The sequence below is a fragment of the Alternaria postmessia genome (genome assembly GCF_024291825.1).
Source record: "Alternaria postmessia strain BMP 2775 chromosome Unknown scaffold_1, whole genome shotgun sequence".
NCBI classification, from domain to species: domain Eukaryota; kingdom Fungi; phylum Ascomycota; class Dothideomycetes; order Pleosporales; family Pleosporaceae; genus Alternaria; species Alternaria postmessia.
Window position 1 is genome coordinate 564,467 of NW_026260074.1, and position 17,208 is coordinate 581,674.

The 17,208-nt window shown below is 52.4% G+C and overlaps 4 protein-coding genes across 4 annotated transcripts; 2 read left to right on the forward strand and 2 right to left on the reverse strand.

Annotated features, from left to right (window-relative positions):
- Positions 1 to 1,822: 1,822 nt before the first annotated feature.
- On the forward strand, positions 1,823 to 3,200 carry J4E82_000200 (uncharacterized protein; the record flags this gene model as incomplete). The annotated part of the gene is made up of 5 exons (XM_051726522.1): positions 1,823 to 1,840; positions 1,897 to 1,944; positions 2,004 to 2,076; positions 2,146 to 2,534; positions 2,586 to 3,200. The coding sequence occupies 5 exons, from the start codon at positions 1,823 to 1,825 to the stop codon at positions 3,198 to 3,200; spliced, it is 1,143 nt and encodes a 380-aa protein (XP_051593704.1).
- A 945-nt stretch (positions 3,201 to 4,145) lies between these two features.
- Positions 4,146 to 6,107, reverse strand: J4E82_000201 (uncharacterized protein; the record flags this gene model as incomplete). Its single annotated transcript, XM_051726523.1, has 2 exons — positions 4,146 to 5,851; positions 5,900 to 6,107. 2 exons carry the CDS (start codon positions 6,105 to 6,107, stop codon positions 4,146 to 4,148), a joined length of 1,914 nt encoding a protein of 637 aa, XP_051593705.1.
- Positions 6,108 to 6,383: 276 nt separating this feature from the next.
- On the forward strand, positions 6,384 to 10,603 carry J4E82_000202 (uncharacterized protein; the record flags this gene model as incomplete). Its single annotated transcript, XM_051726524.1, has 3 exons — positions 6,384 to 6,445; positions 6,500 to 10,192; positions 10,240 to 10,603. The coding sequence occupies 3 exons, from the start codon at positions 6,384 to 6,386 to the stop codon at positions 10,601 to 10,603; spliced, it is 4,119 nt and encodes a 1,372-aa protein (XP_051593706.1).
- A 3,379-nt stretch (positions 10,604 to 13,982) lies between these two features.
- Positions 13,983 to 15,143, reverse strand: J4E82_000203 (uncharacterized protein; the record flags this gene model as incomplete). The annotated part of the gene is made up of 1 exon (XM_051726525.1): positions 13,983 to 15,143. One exon carries the CDS (start codon positions 15,141 to 15,143, stop codon positions 13,983 to 13,985), a length of 1,161 nt encoding a protein of 386 aa, XP_051593707.1.
- Between the last annotated feature and the right edge of the window lie 2,065 nt (positions 15,144 to 17,208).

Here is a 17,208-nt window from a genome sequence, read left to right on the forward strand (position 1 = left end):
AGAGGATGCTGCAGAGAAGTGGGTGAACTATCGGTTGAAATGCAAGATGGAGCCCCCAGTGTTGTTGCTGTGGAGAGGCGCGAAACCGGATACGCGCGAGACGAACGCGTTGCAGGAAATAATGCGGCTGTATAGCTGCAGCTACTATAGTCGAGCAAGCCGTTACGGGGCGTGGCTGATGCGGGTCTAGGCCGGATATAGTATGTACGTTATGGCTGGCCGATCTTCGGTAGGCGACTAAGGATTACGACGGGTTTTGGGAAGCGAGCGTTGGAGGATGACGACCAACGACTGGTTGACGAGCGATGCAGTGACGAAAAAGGGACAGGACGGCGGCGTGAAGAGGGGAGAGCATGTGGGGAGGGACGAGAAGTAATAATAAATTTAGAAGAAGTCGAGAGGGCTGATGTGTGCCCATTGTTTCGTGGACTGGCCTGCAACACGCGTAGGACAAACGGGGAAACCCCTACTAGTACGCTGGGATGCACGCAAGCATCTATCCAGCATGGCGCTGCACGACCTTGAGGCATGGTTACCGAGTCCTCAGGCATGGCCATGCGACATTGGCACAACAGAATGCAGTAGCTTGGCCGCAGAGCTGAGAGTATAATGGCATGCCTATGAATCAGTTTGCTGGCACTGGTGCCGGATGCACTGGAATCTGATGCAAAAGAAGAAAAACGGTTTGTCTTTTCGAAACACGAGCAGAGGCAGCCAATGGCAGGCCTGACCGGCTCAGGCGTCGAGAGCCGGAAACAGTTCAAGGGCCTACCTGTCAAAGTTTAAGGTGTGGAGCTGCGGTAAGTTTAGCCCTTCATTTCCTTACGCGTTGTTTTGGCTATGCGTTCGGCAGACACAACAAACAACCCTACGAAATGGCGTTCGGACAATTTCCAGGACTGATGAGCTGTGGAGCCTCGCTCGATCTGCCATGTAAGCGCTGGAGGAGTCATTACGGAGGTGCGACCGACGATAGTCCCCTTCTGCAGCGCGGAGGTCACAGCATATCCATAGGCGGCAGTCATACAGTCGGCGTGTCGTAGCCAGAGTTTGCCATGGCGGTGAAACGGTTGCCCTCGCCTCATAATTGGCGACTCATGGGCGGCGATTGAAACAAAGGGCCGATCAGATGTGCTGCAGATGGCTGGGCGACGACGATGACAGCAACCTTGTCAGGTTTTTGGAGTTGTTGGTGCGCGGCATCTGGAAGCGTGCCGTGTGTCGATGGATGTCAGCCCACTAGGCCGGGGAGGAGATGAAGCTGCGGCTGGGCGATCTACTGTTGCGTCACTGGCCGTGTTCTGGCCGTTGGGGGCCCTGCAATGGATTCGCGAGCCCTGAGCTGGATGTCAGCATTCGTTACAAAAAGCAAAAGTCCCGTGACCGTGGTGGGTGTGTGGGTGGGTACGTCAATACCGAGGTATAGGCGTAGGGGTCTTCGCGTTCGCTTTAGCACTGAGCTGCGTCCTGTCAATCGATGGATCGATGCGTGCCTGGAGCCTGTAATGCGCCACACGTCTGTGGCGGCAGAGTGTGGCGGGTGAGATGGCGATGTGGTTGACGACAGAGATTCTGCCTAACTCAACACTAACGGACTTTGTTTCCACAGTCTTCTGAGCAAACGAACCACGCTTTGTAAGAATAAAAAGACGACAGTTGTCTCGGCTTTCTATCACTTGCTGCAAGCTTCCCTCACTACTCAGGTACTACTAAACCCCGCCAAGAAGTGGAAGTGCCTCATCATCCCCACTACCTCATCTTGAACATCAACACCCCACCCGACACAGCTCCATCTTCGACCACGCACGCAGCAACCGCCAAGATGAAGATCACATTCAAGGTATGTCCTTTGCTGCACTTCCGGCCGCTACGGAGCCACAGCTGACCACTCCGCAGGACCTCAAGCAGAACAAGTTCGTCATCGAGGCCGAGCCTTCGGAAACGGTGCGCAGACCCGCCACATGTCGAAATTTATCGCAACCACATGCTAATACACGCACTAGATTGGCGCCCTCAAGTCCAAGATCCAGGCAGAGAAAGGCTGGGAAGTTCCCCAGCAGAAGCTCATCTACTCTGGTAAGCTTGCAGCCGCACCCGGCGAGGTGGCATGGCAGCTACAGTCCAGTCGCTGACACAAGACAACAGGCAAGATCCTGCAAGATGCCAACACGGTCGAGTCGTATAACATTGAGGAGAAGGGCTTCATCGTCTGCATGGTCTCTAAGCCAAAGGCCGCTGCATCGACAAGTAGAGCAGCGCCTTCCACACCTGCCCCAGCAGCAGCCCAGACGCCTGTAGCTCCGGCCGCACCAGCGCCTTCATCCAGCACACAGAACGCCCCTGCTACACCATCACCAGCACCGGCCCAGGCGTCCGGCGAACGCTTCAATGACCCCTCGGCTCTGACTATGGGTGGAGAGCGCGAGGCCGCCATTGCAAACATGGAGAGCATGGGTTTCGCAAGGGCTGACATCGACCGGGCCATGCGCGCCGCCTTCTTCAACCCCGACCGCGCGGTTGAGTATCTTCTGACGGTAGGACAAGCGACGCTCCTGCCATTCAGACACGTTCTAACGTCCTTCTAGGGTATTCCCGAGAGTGCGCTCCAGGAGCAGGCACAACAAGCACAAGCTCGTGCCCCAACCTCGCCCACCCCCCTTCAAGGCAACACAGATGCGCCCGCACCCACCGGGAACGCACCTTCCGGAGGTGATGAGCCGATGAACCTGTTCGAAGCCGCTGCCCAGGCCGCCCAAAATCGCGGAGGTGCTGGCGGTGCTCGCTCAGGTGGTACTGGAGGCGGTGCTGCGGCCGGTGCGCTCAACGCCAACTCTCTCGACTTCTTGCGCAACAATCCGCAGTTCCAGCAGTTACGACAGGTTGTACAACAGCAGCCACAAATGCTTGAGCCTATTCTACAGCAGGTTGGCGCAGGTAACCCTCAGTTGGCGTCGATGATCGCAAACAACCCCGAGCAGTTCCTGCAGCTCCTCGCAGAGGACGCAGACGAAGATGCGCCACTGCCACCCGGTGCCCAGGCCATCTCTGTGACCGAGGAGGAGCGCGAGGCTATTGAGCGCTTGTGTCGCCTTGGCTTTGAGCGGGATCTCGTTATCCAGGCCTATTTTGCATGCGACAAGAATGAGGAGCTGGCCGCAAACTTCCTCTTCGACCAGCCCGACGATGCGGACGATCAGTAGAGGCCTTCGAGCTCTGTGCCATCACTGTGCGACCCTACCATACCCGATATTGACATTCGTCCGTCTGATATCACCGTTACAATCGCACGACAAATATCCCCGAAAATTGGACGATATTATCTCGAGTCCATTCCCATTACACGGCTAAGTGCAGTACTTGGGATGCGGAAAGGAATCTCCGACCAATCCTACTGATTTCTATGACGATACATGATACCTTCCGCATGCGGCACGGCTAGGAGCTGCAACTGCTGATTCTCTGGGTAGTTCGAGGACCAGCATGCGCTTGCCAGGCTGAGTAATAGTTCATCAATAAATCATCCCATTTCCAGTATTGAATTGCAATGTGTAACAATACCAAGCTGACATGACTTCCTGACAATCGCTGCTTACCTCTAGCCCGTGACGTATCGGTATCGCAGTTGTGGTAATTTTACGCGAAATCCTATAGTTGACCCAAGTGGCAGCAAGGGAAAAAGCACGTCCTCGTTGTCTCACTCAGCCTCCTTTGAAAAACAAAGCAAAGGTCGCGTATCTCATGATCCTGCCCTGACCCTACGTTCACATCTCCTTTTTCCGTTTCCAAACGGACAGGCCTTTATTTTTATCCAAGACCCCAGGCGGCCCGCTCCCTCCCTGAGTCCCGCTCCCTGGTGCTGGGTCTTCTTTTTTGATTCCATGTCGTTCTTATCTAGGCTGATCTTCTCGTATTACGTATCTTCTTTCCTTTGTTCGACCCTGAATAAGTGGATAGGTAAGTTTCAACGAGTCTTGTGGTGTGAGTTGTGCTGCGATGGTGATATCAGGGGCTATTGCGAATGTTCGATGACAGCAATCTCGAATGATGTCGCACGCAACGAATGAATAGTAGAGAAGAACATTTGCGCTCGAAAAGGATCAAGTTGGTAAAGCAGTGGTATACAAGTAGACTAGCTAGAGAAAACATCATGCTTCCACAGCAGCAGCCTTCCTCTTGCGACTCCTCTTCTTCTTTTTCTTCTCGCCTTCGACAATGTTGCCGTCCTTGCCATTATCACGCCCAGAGGGAGCAGCAGCCTCTTCTTCGCCGACCAGAGCCTCAAACCCACCCTTGGGTCCGTCCGGATCGCCGAACGTGTCTTGTCTCCATTGCCTGATACGCGCCTTCTTACTGAGGAACTTCTTATCCTTTTTCTTCTTAACGGGATCTCTGAACGCTGCTAGTTTCTTCAGTCCAGCAAACTCGTTCAGCGCCTTGTCATCTGCGAGCAAAATGTCGCGCGCAGTCAGACCGAAACTCGTGGGGGACGTTTCGCGATAGCGGAAGCGGGAGGCGGCCTTGGAGGGCTTGGAAGCAAGTGCTGCCTCGTATTCAAGGTTTTGGTTGACGAGGTTTTCTATTAGGCGGCGATCGCGACGGGCGGTGGATTTGGCTTCTGCACGTTCTTGTTTCCGCTGCTTAGAGGACTTCTTGGATGATGCACCAGCCTCTGCTTCTTCTTGTTCTTCGTCGCCGTCCTCTGCTCCGGCATCGGGCATGTCGTCGTCTGATGAAAGGTCGGGTCGCTCTTCGTCAGAGTCATCCTTGAAGTCAGGGACGAGATCTTTGATGTCGATATCATCGTCAAACTTGGGCTTCTTAGGCTTCTTGCTCTTTTTGCCGCCATCTTCCTCGTCTTCGGCGCCAGCCTCGCCGTAATATGCATCGCCAAAGCGCTTCTGCATCTCAGCATCCCATTGCTCGTCTGACCAGTCGGCTTCCAACACATCCTTCCACTCCTCTATCTTGAAATCCCTGCCGCTGAGACCTCCGATCTGGCGAATTTGCTTGACCTTGTTCTCCATGTCTTCGACCTTGAGCTTCCGGAGACGTGCAAGGTCTTGCTCCTTCTCTCTCTTTTCGGCTTCTCTCTTTGCCCTGGCCATTTCACGAGCCTTCTTCCGACCGGTCTTATCATCTCGGCGGACTGTAGTGCTTGCAACGGCATCACGCGCGTAGGTCATGATTTTCTCATTTGCGCCAGTTGTGTCCTCAAAGTATAGGTTGTATGAGTTCTCCCATTCATCGGCAGCAGCGTCTTCTTCTTCGTCGTCGGACATGAGGGGTTGGAAGCGGGCAGATTGTGTAGGCACCCAAGCGCGAGATGCCATGAAATTGGACAAGAACGTCTCGGGGTCTTGGTCAGCTTTCTCGACATCTTCGGCAGTGATCTTGACTCGGTCGTTCTTGGACTTCTCTGGTTTCTGTTTCGCGACGATAAAGTCATCATCTTCTTCCTCATCTGCATCCTTGAGCGCCTTGACGAGATCCTGCCTAGCATCCTCCTGTTCCTGTGCGTATGTCTTGGGCGGCGCATCCTCGTCCTCGTCTTCAACTGTGAACTTTCCCTCAAGTAGATTCTTGGTATGGTAGTCTCGTAGCGTCATTGACGGCTCCTTGTTCTTTGCATCTGCGTCATTTTGGCCGTCCTCGAGTTCCTTGTAGAATTTGGCTTCCTTGTTGTAGATGCGAGGATCTTTTGCGCGCAAAGCCTGGAGAGTAGCATTGACCTGTTGGTCTAGTTCCTCATCGAGCAGTTCGGCTGCATCATCCTCTTCCACGCCTTCTTCAGAGTCTTCGGATTCGTCGCCGCCGTTTTCGAACGCTTTGTCCTTGCCGTACTTTTCCTCTACTGCTTTGAGTTAGTAGCTGCAAATGACTCGACACGGAATACGCGTACGTCGGAATTTCTCCGCCTGCTTCTTGTTGTGCTCGTATTTGCGAGCGTATTCCTCGTTAACCTTGAGCGACACTCCGCCATGATCGCTGTCGGAGCCCTCGTCGTCGGTGTTGTCGAGCAACTTGGCCTTCTTGGTGGGCGGCTCGCTCGTCGCATTCAGCTCGCGTTTGACGCCGTTGGTGCGCTTCTTGTCCTTGGTGCCTGCCATGGCGGATGTTGAGGTGGTTGTTGGACTGGCTTGCGCCGGATGGTCACAAAATTTTGGTGGAGTCGGCGCTAGCGCATGAACCCTGACGTTCGCCGCGGCAGTGACGATGGACCCGCCGCAACCCCAATCGAGCGGTATGTGAGGGAGGAGAAGCGTCAACACGCGACACGCTCGAGTGCGCCTTCCACCATGTATCATAGCTCCCTTATCTAGTCTTGTTCAACTTCCTTGCGCGATACCCATTTCCATAGCGTTTCTCCACGAGCAGCCGGCAGCATGGCGGAAGAGAAGCCGCCGCAGCTCAGCATAGAGCCGGTATCCAGACCGCTGGATCTGATGTTTGTCCAGGTGACTTGAGCTGGAGAGACAGACACGCTGACCAAGATACCCAGACCAGTCGTAATCAAAGAAGCCGCCCTCGATTCACCTACGTTCCGCGCAACCGCTGTCCACTACGGCGACCAGATTGAACTGATAGAACGATGGCTCACCTCGTTCGTCACGGCAACGTCGAAGCTTACCGCCGAATGCAACAATATGCAGGCACTCGTAGACACGTACATACAAGCCTCGCATCCCCCATTACAGCTCTCCGAAGCCGTCGTCGACCACGATTACACCGTCCTAGCCCTGAAGCGATTCGGAGAGGGCGCACGCGAGTTCTGGAATGGCACACTGCGCAGCATGAAGAGGGCTGAGCAGACCATGTGCGAGCCCATGAGAGCATTTGTGTCCAACGACTTGCGCATGCTGAAGGAGGCGCGGAAGAACCTCGACTCAACACAGCGCACATTCGATGGAGCCATTGCCCGTTATGCCGGCCAAGTCAAGACAAAGGAGGCGTCATCGCTGAGAGAAGATGCCTTCCAGTTGCATGAGGCGCGACGGGCATACCTCCAAGCCAGCATGAACTTCTGCGTCATGGCTCCCCAGGTGCGACTGACACTGGACAAGATACTGGTCAAGGTCGTCAACGAGCAATGGAAAGACATGAAGGCCGCAACAGAGGCTTCAAGTAAAGGCTTCAGCGCGTGGACTTCAGACGTCGAGCGTGTACGAGGCTGGAGTAAGGAAATGGAGAACGGCGAGCGTGTCTTCAAGAGAGAGCTGCATCTAGCACGGCAGCAGATCGAGGGTGCAGCCGAAGTCAGTGCAAGGCCTTCACGAGACTTGGATACATATGCAGCTTCGACCGTCCCCTATCTTGGCACCGCGCCTTCGTCCGCAAACCTACAATCTCCAGCAAAGCCTGAGTTTGGCATCGAGAAGGCAGAGAAACAAGGCTGGCTGTTCCAGCGCACAATCACTGGCAAGCCCGCCAGGACCTATTGGGTCAGACGTTGGTTCTTCGTCAAGAATGGCATTTTCGGCTGGCTCACGCAGGGAACGCGCTCCGGTGCGGTTGAAGAGTCAGAGAAGATTGGTGTGCTGCTATGCGGCATCCGACCAGCCTTTGCCGAGGAGCGACGCTTCTGCTTCGAGGTCAAAACGAAAGACACTACCATCCTTCTCCAAGCCGAGACCCAGAACGACATCACCGAGTGGATCTCCTCCTTTGAGGTTGCCAAGCGCAAAGCCCTTGAAGATACATCCAAGGATCTGTCAGGTGCTGCATCCGTTGACGCTGCTTTCTCCATAAGCCCTCCAATAGCTCCCGAGTTTGCCGCAAAGACCTCCGAGGGACACGCTGGCCACCCGGGTGAAGACACAGTCGCTATGGACCGTACCGAAACGCTCGGTATTCCTGGTGGTGATGCCAATGCGACACGCGGCAGCTTCGATGTGTCGTCTCGACGTGGCACTACGACCGAAAGCGATAGCAGCCGTCGCGATCACACTGCTAGGATCATGGAGAAACTTGACCTGACAAGAAAGTCAACAGTAAGCCCTCAGTTGAGTGGAAGCAATCCCTCTTCTGCCAGCGGTGGCATTGCTAGTCTTATCTCCGCGAGTCTTGCCTCAGCTAGTCATAACATTGTGCAGGTTGGACAGATTGCCGCTCCTGCACCTGGACTCCCTGATACTCGCCTTGTCATGGGTCAGACACTTCCTTATACTAGTCTAGCTCCTTCTACCCTTGCGAGCCCACCAGCCCCGACAAACCTTAGCAAAGCTGCTGTTGCTGTGAGCGGAGAGCGAGGTCTTGGGACCGGTCGTTCGGGTAATATGCCTGGTGGGCTTATGGCCAACCTATGGGGCTCAGTCAACTGGGGATACGTCAACGTTCTCGGGCGCGAAGAAGAGACCAACACCCGTGATCGTAGTCAATCTGGACCTCCAAGCCCCATCAATCCATCTCCAGTCCTTGGGCCTAGTGATGAGAAGAATGGAACAGAGGCAGCGCCTACTGTCCCGACCAGCGCCGCTCATCGCAAGTCAAGTAGTATGGGAGGTCCTATCCCGATACTCAACAAGCCCAATGTCGAAGAGGTTGATTTCCCAAACTACTACCCTCTAGCTCTGCGGATGCAAGACGCACAGTTCCGTATACTATTCCCTACTGTGCCACGGGCGGAGAAAGTTGTGCTAGTATTCCGTGCGGTATGGAATCCGACAGAGCAACAAGAGTTCCCCGGACGTGTGTACGTCACAACCAAGAATATTTACTTTTACAGCAATCATCTTGGTCTTGTGCTCATTACTGGAATAAGCATGGCTTCTATTGATGAAGTCACCGCTGCACCCGGCAAGGACTGCGACTTTCTTTTCCTACACTTCAAGTCAGGTTCCAGAGAAGATGGTGCAACTAGGCTCACTGTCAAGACGTTCCTCGAGCCTCTCAAACTGCTCTTGCGTCGCTTGAACTTCCTTGTACGCAACACTACCTCTAGGGAGCACAACCTGGAAGAAACGATAAAGGGGATGATCAAGATGGAGACGGATGAAAGTCTTAATTCAGTAGGTGAGGAGGGCTGGGAGGAAATATCCCCAGACACGCCTATTGACCCAAATACTTATGGTGGTGGGAAGAATATCAAAGCCAGTCTCCGCATCGATGGCAATCTATTTGGGCCATCTGGTGCAAGTGCTGGAAAGAATGCCACCAAATTCAAACTTCCATCGCAAGCTGTAGTCTTCGCCCCTGCTGGCATGACGCAAGTCGCCGTGGAGAAGGAATATGACATTAGCGCGAAAGGACTATTTCATATACTCTTCGGCGACAAAAGCGCTGTATTCCAGTTACTTTACCGGGAAAGGAGAGCATCCCGCATTGTTCAGGGGCCCTGGATCACAAGCGACAAAAACCTCCAACGAAGGGACTTTGAATATGAAGTCGCGCAGCCGGGTAAGAACGGAGCTATTGTTATAAACGACTACCAAGTCATCGAAGTGTTGAACGATCATCTTTGTTATGTGGTCTCGGATCGCAAAACGCCTTGGTACCTGCCAGGCCAAGAGCGATTTGTACTTCTCAGCAAGACTGTCATCACACATGTCTCGAAAGCACGGTGCAAGCTGGCTATTCACACAAAGGTAGACTGGAAGCGAAATCCACGTTTTGCGAAAAAGCTCATCGAACGTCAAGCCTTGCAAGACTTGGAACTTGAGGCGCAGGACCTTGTTGATGTCGTCAATGACCAGGTCGCAAGGCTCGGTCACAACAGAAGCACGAACAAGGTTACGGGCATTTTTGGTCAGATTGGGGCTCAGACACAAGCTGTGCAGCTCGATGCACAGGACATCCCACCACCAAACCGACCGCGAAAGTTCAAGTTACGACCACAGACGACAGCTTCTTTTGTCGCGCAATATATCGGTAACATCGTCATCAGTGTGCTGTCAACAGTTATGAGTTGGATACTAGCGATCGGCGCAGGGCTCGGCAAAGTCATTTCAGCACACTCTTTGCTCTTTGGCCTTCTGTTAGTCAGTGGTGGTGCCAATTTCTTCTATACTTCAAGAGACAGTTGGAGCTGGTGGCATGAGCGAAATGCCGCAAACTACATGTCGCGACTGGGCGTCAAGCCATCGACTACGATGACACGCTCGATTTACATTCGCGACATCGAGGAGTCGTTCTTGAACAGGAATAGTACGGGTCTTGAATTTTCAGTGCCAGTTGCGGCCAGCACCGACAACAAATGGTATGTTGCCCTCGACTTGAAATCCTGACATAGCTAACTTTGCACAGCCATCAGACATTCACGACCCTCCTTCACGACCCCTTGTCGACAGTTTCGACACAGTCATTCTTCAGACCCTCCACACATAGCACCCAGCGTCTCCACCGTACGCGACAGAGCCTTGGCTCACATCGTCATGACCTACTCGTTGCTCTACGGGTTGTTAATCGAATTGAGAAAGAAGTGGTGGAAGCGGAATACGAGAACTGGCTGCTGGATGAGACACACAAATGTAGCAAGGTTGGAAAGCTCTTGGAGAGCGCAGCCAAGAAGGGGAAGGAAAAGCAGGTGGAGGATTGGGTAAAAGGTTATTGCGGGGACTGTCAGAAGAGCTTGAGGGTTGTTGAGGAGAGCCGGAAGGGTCTGGTTTGAGTCTTGCTTCGGCTGGTTGTTGAGCTCAGATTGGACAAGGGGTCAGCGTACCGGAAAACAGTGTAATGTCGTCGTACAACCCACAAAACGCAGAAAAAATATTTCCGCTTGAAAAATGTGCTGAACCCTCTGTCTCCCGCATAAGCTCGTCTCGGGCTGGTCGCTCTGACGCTTGGTTTTTCCTACATCTACCTGGACACTTCCTGGGTTCTTCACCTCTCCCGCCCTCGCGTTTGCGCTCGACTTAGATCCTGACTTCTCTGGGCAATTCCAATCAGTTTCCGCAGCTAATCTGCTTAGTCAAACAACTGCAGCTATGGCCGTGATCGGTATGACTTGCAAGCTCACAGACGACAGCGTTGTCGTGAACGGCGACCTCAAAATCTCATTCCGAAGGACAGTTCGCGTACCTGAAACTAAGGAATCAAACTGGCTCCCTCCCGACCTTGGCGCTTTCCCACTCAAGCCCGTATCGCAACATAGCAAAAACCTGCCTCCTGGTATGGCTGTCAAGGGAGGAGTGCTCTTCCCCATGCATCGTAAGTGTAGCCAATGACTGCTTGTGACAAAGCGTCTCAGTCTAATGAACATGGTCCAGAACACGAGGCAATGTGGATCAACTTCAGTACTGTTCACGAAGATATGTTGCCGTATATGATCAAGATCTACGTTGGCGGCGTAAACGTAGTCTCTGCCCAAACTGCTATGGAGTCCATGGCCAGCCGCTCTCGTCGACAAGTACGACTGCAGACGACTCCGTCTAACCCAAAACCCGCGTCTCCTCTCCAAGATTACGTCGTGGTACCGGGACAGAGGTGGATTGATGGGATTGCTAACGGAGACGGTACAGTTCGTCAATTCGTTGCTGCACCTTTACACAGCGGACTCTCGGTTGAAGCGCAAATGACTGGCAAGGACGCAATAGGCGGGATACAGATCGAAATCACGCCTTACAAGCTCCCTTGCCCGTGTGAGTTCTCAGGTAGACCCATGCAGATCTTCCTGAAGCAGCTCGATGGTTCGACCAAGACCTTCAATGTCACAAACTTGGAGCCCATCGAGAACTTCAAGCTCCGTATTCGCGAGGCCACGGGTATTCCTACCAGCATCATCCGCTTAATATATGCGGGTAAGCAACTTGAAGGTGAATTACTTGGATCACAATCTAAGTAATACTAATACGCTAACTCTATGCTAGATAGGCGAAAATTTGGAGACTATCGCATCTCCAAGGAGGCTACTATCCACATGGTCCTCCGCCTTCGAGGTGCCGGCTCCCTTGTACACATATCCACACCTGAGATGAACACCGCAGCTGGCGGTCTCATTAAGCAAGTCATACATCGCGATATGCATCCACCCAACTGGGATACCACTAAGACGACCGTCTTCAATGCCCAGATTCTCAACTCTATGCTATACCAGGCTGTCACTGGTGCCAGGCCTCTTGTGCCCTCCATCCTCCACGAAAGATATATACATCACGGGCTTCCTTACTACAAGATGTACGAGGAGCTAAGCAATATTTACGGTAACTTCCACATGGTCAAGTCTGTGGGACAGATCACAGGCAAGGTCGATTGTAAGGTTGTGACAAAGGCTCCTCGAATCGTGAAGATCGGGAAAGACCACAAGAATGTGAGCCCGCCAGGTCCGCCGCAAGTATCGCATACGATATTCAAGCTAGAGGACGCGTTGGAAAGCTATCATATTGCGAACTTTTAGGCTAGCGTACAGTAGCATGGACGTCAATGCATGATGTTCAAGAGTTTGTGAAAATATATTTGGGGGTTTAGAGGCCATTCCAGGTTATCATATCAATTCTTGGCTAGGAATACAAGTAGATATAGGTTGAGCCTCCGTTTTGCTCAATCGTGAATGCCTGGAAAATATAGGAGGAGTTCAACTACGTAGTCTAAATCGAAAGATGGATCTCTTCCTTCCGTGGCTCATCTCCCTACTCATGATCAGACTTTTGATATGGTGCCCTTGTATCTTGATGACAAAAGGTCCCCTCATAAAGGATTTCCACAGGTTTCTGATTGTCTCAGCGGTACTAAGTCACAGTCAGCTCCCATGCTCTCTATTCGACCCTAGTTCCTGTCTATGAGGGCTGCCTCTCAAGCGTACCTTGACGAAACCAATATCCTGTGCCTTCTCGCGGAAAGCCTGACGACTCATGTTGAGTCCGTACTTGCGGATGATACCAGACTTCTTCTTGTCACCAGTGACAACACTGTCCATAGAATTAGCAGCTGGTCATCTCGTGAGCAAGATTGGTTCCAGTCTACCAGCCAATAGAAGCCTTTCCGTAGGTTCGTGGGCGCGAATACCAGACAGATTCATGTGACATCTTGGTGAGTTTGTTCGATGGGATTTGGAAAACCGCTCGTCGTTCAGCAGTCGGGAAGCTGTTTAGAAGTACAAGAAGAGTCTAGGCAGAGTTTTGCAAAGAGAATTTTGTTTGTGCGGGAGTAGAGGTGCATGATTGTGTGTGGTAGTACCTTGTTGGACACCATGTCTGGGATTGCATATCATGGTACTCGCAAGGGGATGGGGTAACGTGATCTGAAATATCACCTAATGCGTAATCACAGGCACCTTTTCTCATCGTAACGTGAGCGTTAAATCTGTCTTTGATGGCTTTGCGACAGCCGAAGACTGTCGTGCCCGAGATCATGTATGAGTCTATCTTATACCCTGAACTGACACAGACGGTGATGACACTTCTCGATAGACAATGCACTGCAACAGGAGTAACGATGAGACGTAGAGATTCTACAGGAGTGACATTCGTTCTGACGTCTATCTGCTTGAGCCTGCTCAAAGAGATCTCAATGACGCACCGAAACATTCCATCAAGACAATCTTGACTACAAGCCGATACGCCCGACCGATACGCCAAAATCCATTTAAAGAAAAGGGAAGAAGGGCGATACACCCTGTGTAATCTGACTGCATGAACCATAACTATCACCCTTATGACGCTTCGTGACGGTGATGGCATCGAGTTTCCGATTTCCAAGTAGAGACTTGGAAACACCCAAACGTCTTTCCTACCACAGCCAATATACGCAAACCGCTCCTGTAAGCTATGCAAGATCAGCTGTCCTATTCCGTCCATGGTATAATTCGTGATGTTGCTCCAATGACGTTTAGCTGGGAAGCAAGGATCAGAGAGATGCAAATGGATTTTCGTACAGTCTCTGAAACAGTGTCAGAACGCATCGTGCGGTGCCAGCCGCAATTAGTGGTCCTCGTAGTTATGGACGTCGAGAAGGCATCATGTTGAATGTCGCAAATGGAATGGAACAATGCGGATGCGAACCGGCCGCTCCTCAACCCCCAAGAATTACAACATCAGGTCACCTAATTCTTTTCATATGTCATCAATGTCGTAGTAATCGTCGAAGCCGTACGGGGGGCGCCGTATCTGAGGTCTCGCCCAGCCGTTACCAACATCATCGTCGTCTTTCTCCGCATCTAACGGTGTCCAAACGATAACTTTTTTGCGTAGCCTCCAGCTTCTCTTGTTAAACCTCGCTTTCATGTCACGCTCTTTTCCGTATCCAGGCGATTTCTGAGTAACGTCTACATTGTCGCCGCGCTTCACTAAGACGAGTAATGCTTTTCGGGCGCCAACCCCCCTGGTCAGCTCTTCGTCGTCAACCCTGCCAAATCCTTCAAGCTGATGCTCTTGTGGGTTCTGTTCAAAAGGCTCCCGCCTGTTCGTATCAAGGACGGATGTGCAGTCATTTTCCTCAGTCGCTCTGAACACTTGCACAACGGATCCGGAATCTTCTCCATCTCTGTTTGATAATCTCTTGTTCCAAAACCTGGGCTGAGGCTGACGGCAGATGTCCCCCGTTTCGCGAGATCCGTGGCTTCTGGAAGGGCTAAAGCCGAGCATGCGTGAACTCCGAGTAACATAGCGAAGCTCTTTCCATCCGTTGCCGCGGTTTATCAGGTTCGTAATAGCGTCATACTCCGGCGCAGCAGCTGCCACCGCAAATACTGTCAAGCAGTCCAACCTGAGTGCAGGAAGCAACTGGAAGATGGATTCATGACGGTACATGAGGTCGTCGAAACCTTTGAGATAGCGCATCATTGGGGAGCCGATCAACCGAAGGTGGCGGATCTTGGATACAGTAGAATCCGGTAATTCGGACAGCCTGTTTAGCATAGTTTGAGGATCTTCAAAATTGAAAGTAACACGCTGAAGCCATATGTCGCGTGTTTCGATGTGAATCTGGCGGGATACGCGCAATAGCGCGAGGGAATGTGGGGCAGGCTTGAGATACCTCTCGCCATAGCGGGGTGTGTATCGCAGTCCGAACGTCAGCCTCGTCGAGTTGAAAGCCAGCTCCCATATCTCGTCGCGCAGTTCTCGAGGCAGTTGCAACAAAGGACTCGAATCATTCAAAGCAGTATTGTCGTCTGTCATCCTTATCGACCTGATGGAGGTTTGGCGGGGTTCATTGTACCAGCGGTACCGGCCACTCTTGGGCGGGATAAAGTAGTCTTCGTCCTGGATCATCATCTTGGAGAAGGTTTGCCCTGCATTGGAATCGAAGGCCGTGGACGGCACCGAGACATGGGGATTGGCCGGCTTGATAACGCCTTGGTGGTGGTGAGCGCCAAGCAGGTTCCCGACTTGCCGTCACGCGACACCATATTAGTCGCCTGGCAATCTCGACTCAGCCACCTTCCATCTCCACCCAGTTGGGATGGTTACTCCACTCTTCTATCTCGACTTTCCCAATACTGTCAAAATGCCTCGCGCCCGCCGAATATCCCGCAGCTTGTTCCTCGTTCCTGGTTACAAGTTTCCCGGCCGACGCCCCGCTCCACAATCTGCGCTATACGGATGTCTAGACAATAAGCAACGCGTTAGGTTGGCGATTACATCAAGCGTATGCTTGGGACGCGTCTTGCATAGACTCCCGCACAGACAAAGACTCCGAAAATCGCGCTTTGAAGCTAACAGTACACAGTGGTACGCAGCTCTGAGGACCACACATGGAGCCGATATCCAGCCCTGGCAAATCATCGACGACACAGAATCCTGTCGAACCGCTGAGTCTAGATACCGAAGCCCTGCCAAGCATCTCCACACTCACCGAGATGCGCTGTTTACCACCTAAACGCTATGCCACATTGATGTCGATATCCCGTCTCAAGTTGCCATTACCGAGGCGTATGGCTAAGATGCATACAAGCGAGCCTGCCACCGGAACATCTCGGGCGCCATTTCCACCATCGATTGGTACCATCGTCCTCCGAGCGGCACGGTAGGATGCGTCCCAACAATAAGTCGAGGCTGACAAGTATGCCGTTCCACTAGAACACTGATCTTGAGGAAACATATTCGTGCTTAAATCGTCAAGTTCCTATAACGCATGAACACTCTGGAGATCGACAAGCTTGTAACGGCTTTCTGGTGCTTGGTGCGGGAAAATTGAAGCTCGGGTCAGCAACGCAGCTGTGGATCAGACTCCATAATCAGTCATTGGAACTCCGCCCAAATGCAACATGCGTGAGACCTATGCGTGAGGCTCCGCAACACATCGTTTGGTGCGGCCCTCGCCATGCCGGTACATTGTTCTCAAGCCGCATATGGATTGCATCGGTGGCCGCCGGACAGGCTCCAATCATGGTATATGCGCCACAATAGAAGCACTCGATACGAGATGGCTTTCGGATACCTTCCTCAAGAGTCACCCTGTGTGCCCAAGATGAAGCAGTGGGGTCTTACACCGGTATACCGCTCTTGGACATACGACAGAGTGGATCTCTGGCCTATGCTGGAGGAAGTCTAGCCGTGTTAGCTTCTTGATAGGTAAGACTGTGCAAAAAGAACGCGGATACATGGTTACACTACAACGAACACCAAGCTCTTCGTAAGTACGGCTTGTGGCTTAGCTCTTTCTTGATCCTTGCCGGAGGCTCATGAAATGACATCGACCATTACCTCCCGCCCTTGGAAGCGCTCTTGACGGCCGACGTTTCTGGGTGGGCTGGGTTAAACGCGCGATATGCTTTGACGAATAGCTTGGCCCAACGACTGCAGTGACTTCAGGCCTGTTGACTGATACGCCGGGACCTTCTCACATATCTCCTCGCTGATTGGATCTGCCAACCTTCTTTTTACGCCAACGGACCTGGTCTGTATCTACCTTGGGTTCTGTCTCAGTCTTCTCTAATGCTTGTAGCATGGTTCATTGCGGTCTATCACCTAAAAAAGAACACGTCGATGGATACCACCACATTGTTCGTTCTGCGCTATTGAATGAGGTTCTCATTGTTGTCCTGTAGCATGATGGCCTCTTGACTTCTCTCCCCTAACACCAATACTACGTTCTGCTACTAACCTGCATATTTTCGCCGTCAGTCCTCTGCAATTCTCCAACCTTGCGCAACGCCCGGCCCCTCTTCTCTTCACTCTGCCAACAACAATGCCTACTTGTTTGCTCGTCATCACGGCCAGCGCGTCGCGTTTTCTAAGCCACTTCCCTTCCAGATATCCGACTGCAATGTCTTCTTCCTTAAGCATCCTCGCGAAGGCAGAGACTCTATGGAGCAGACAATTTTGATACAAGGAAGAG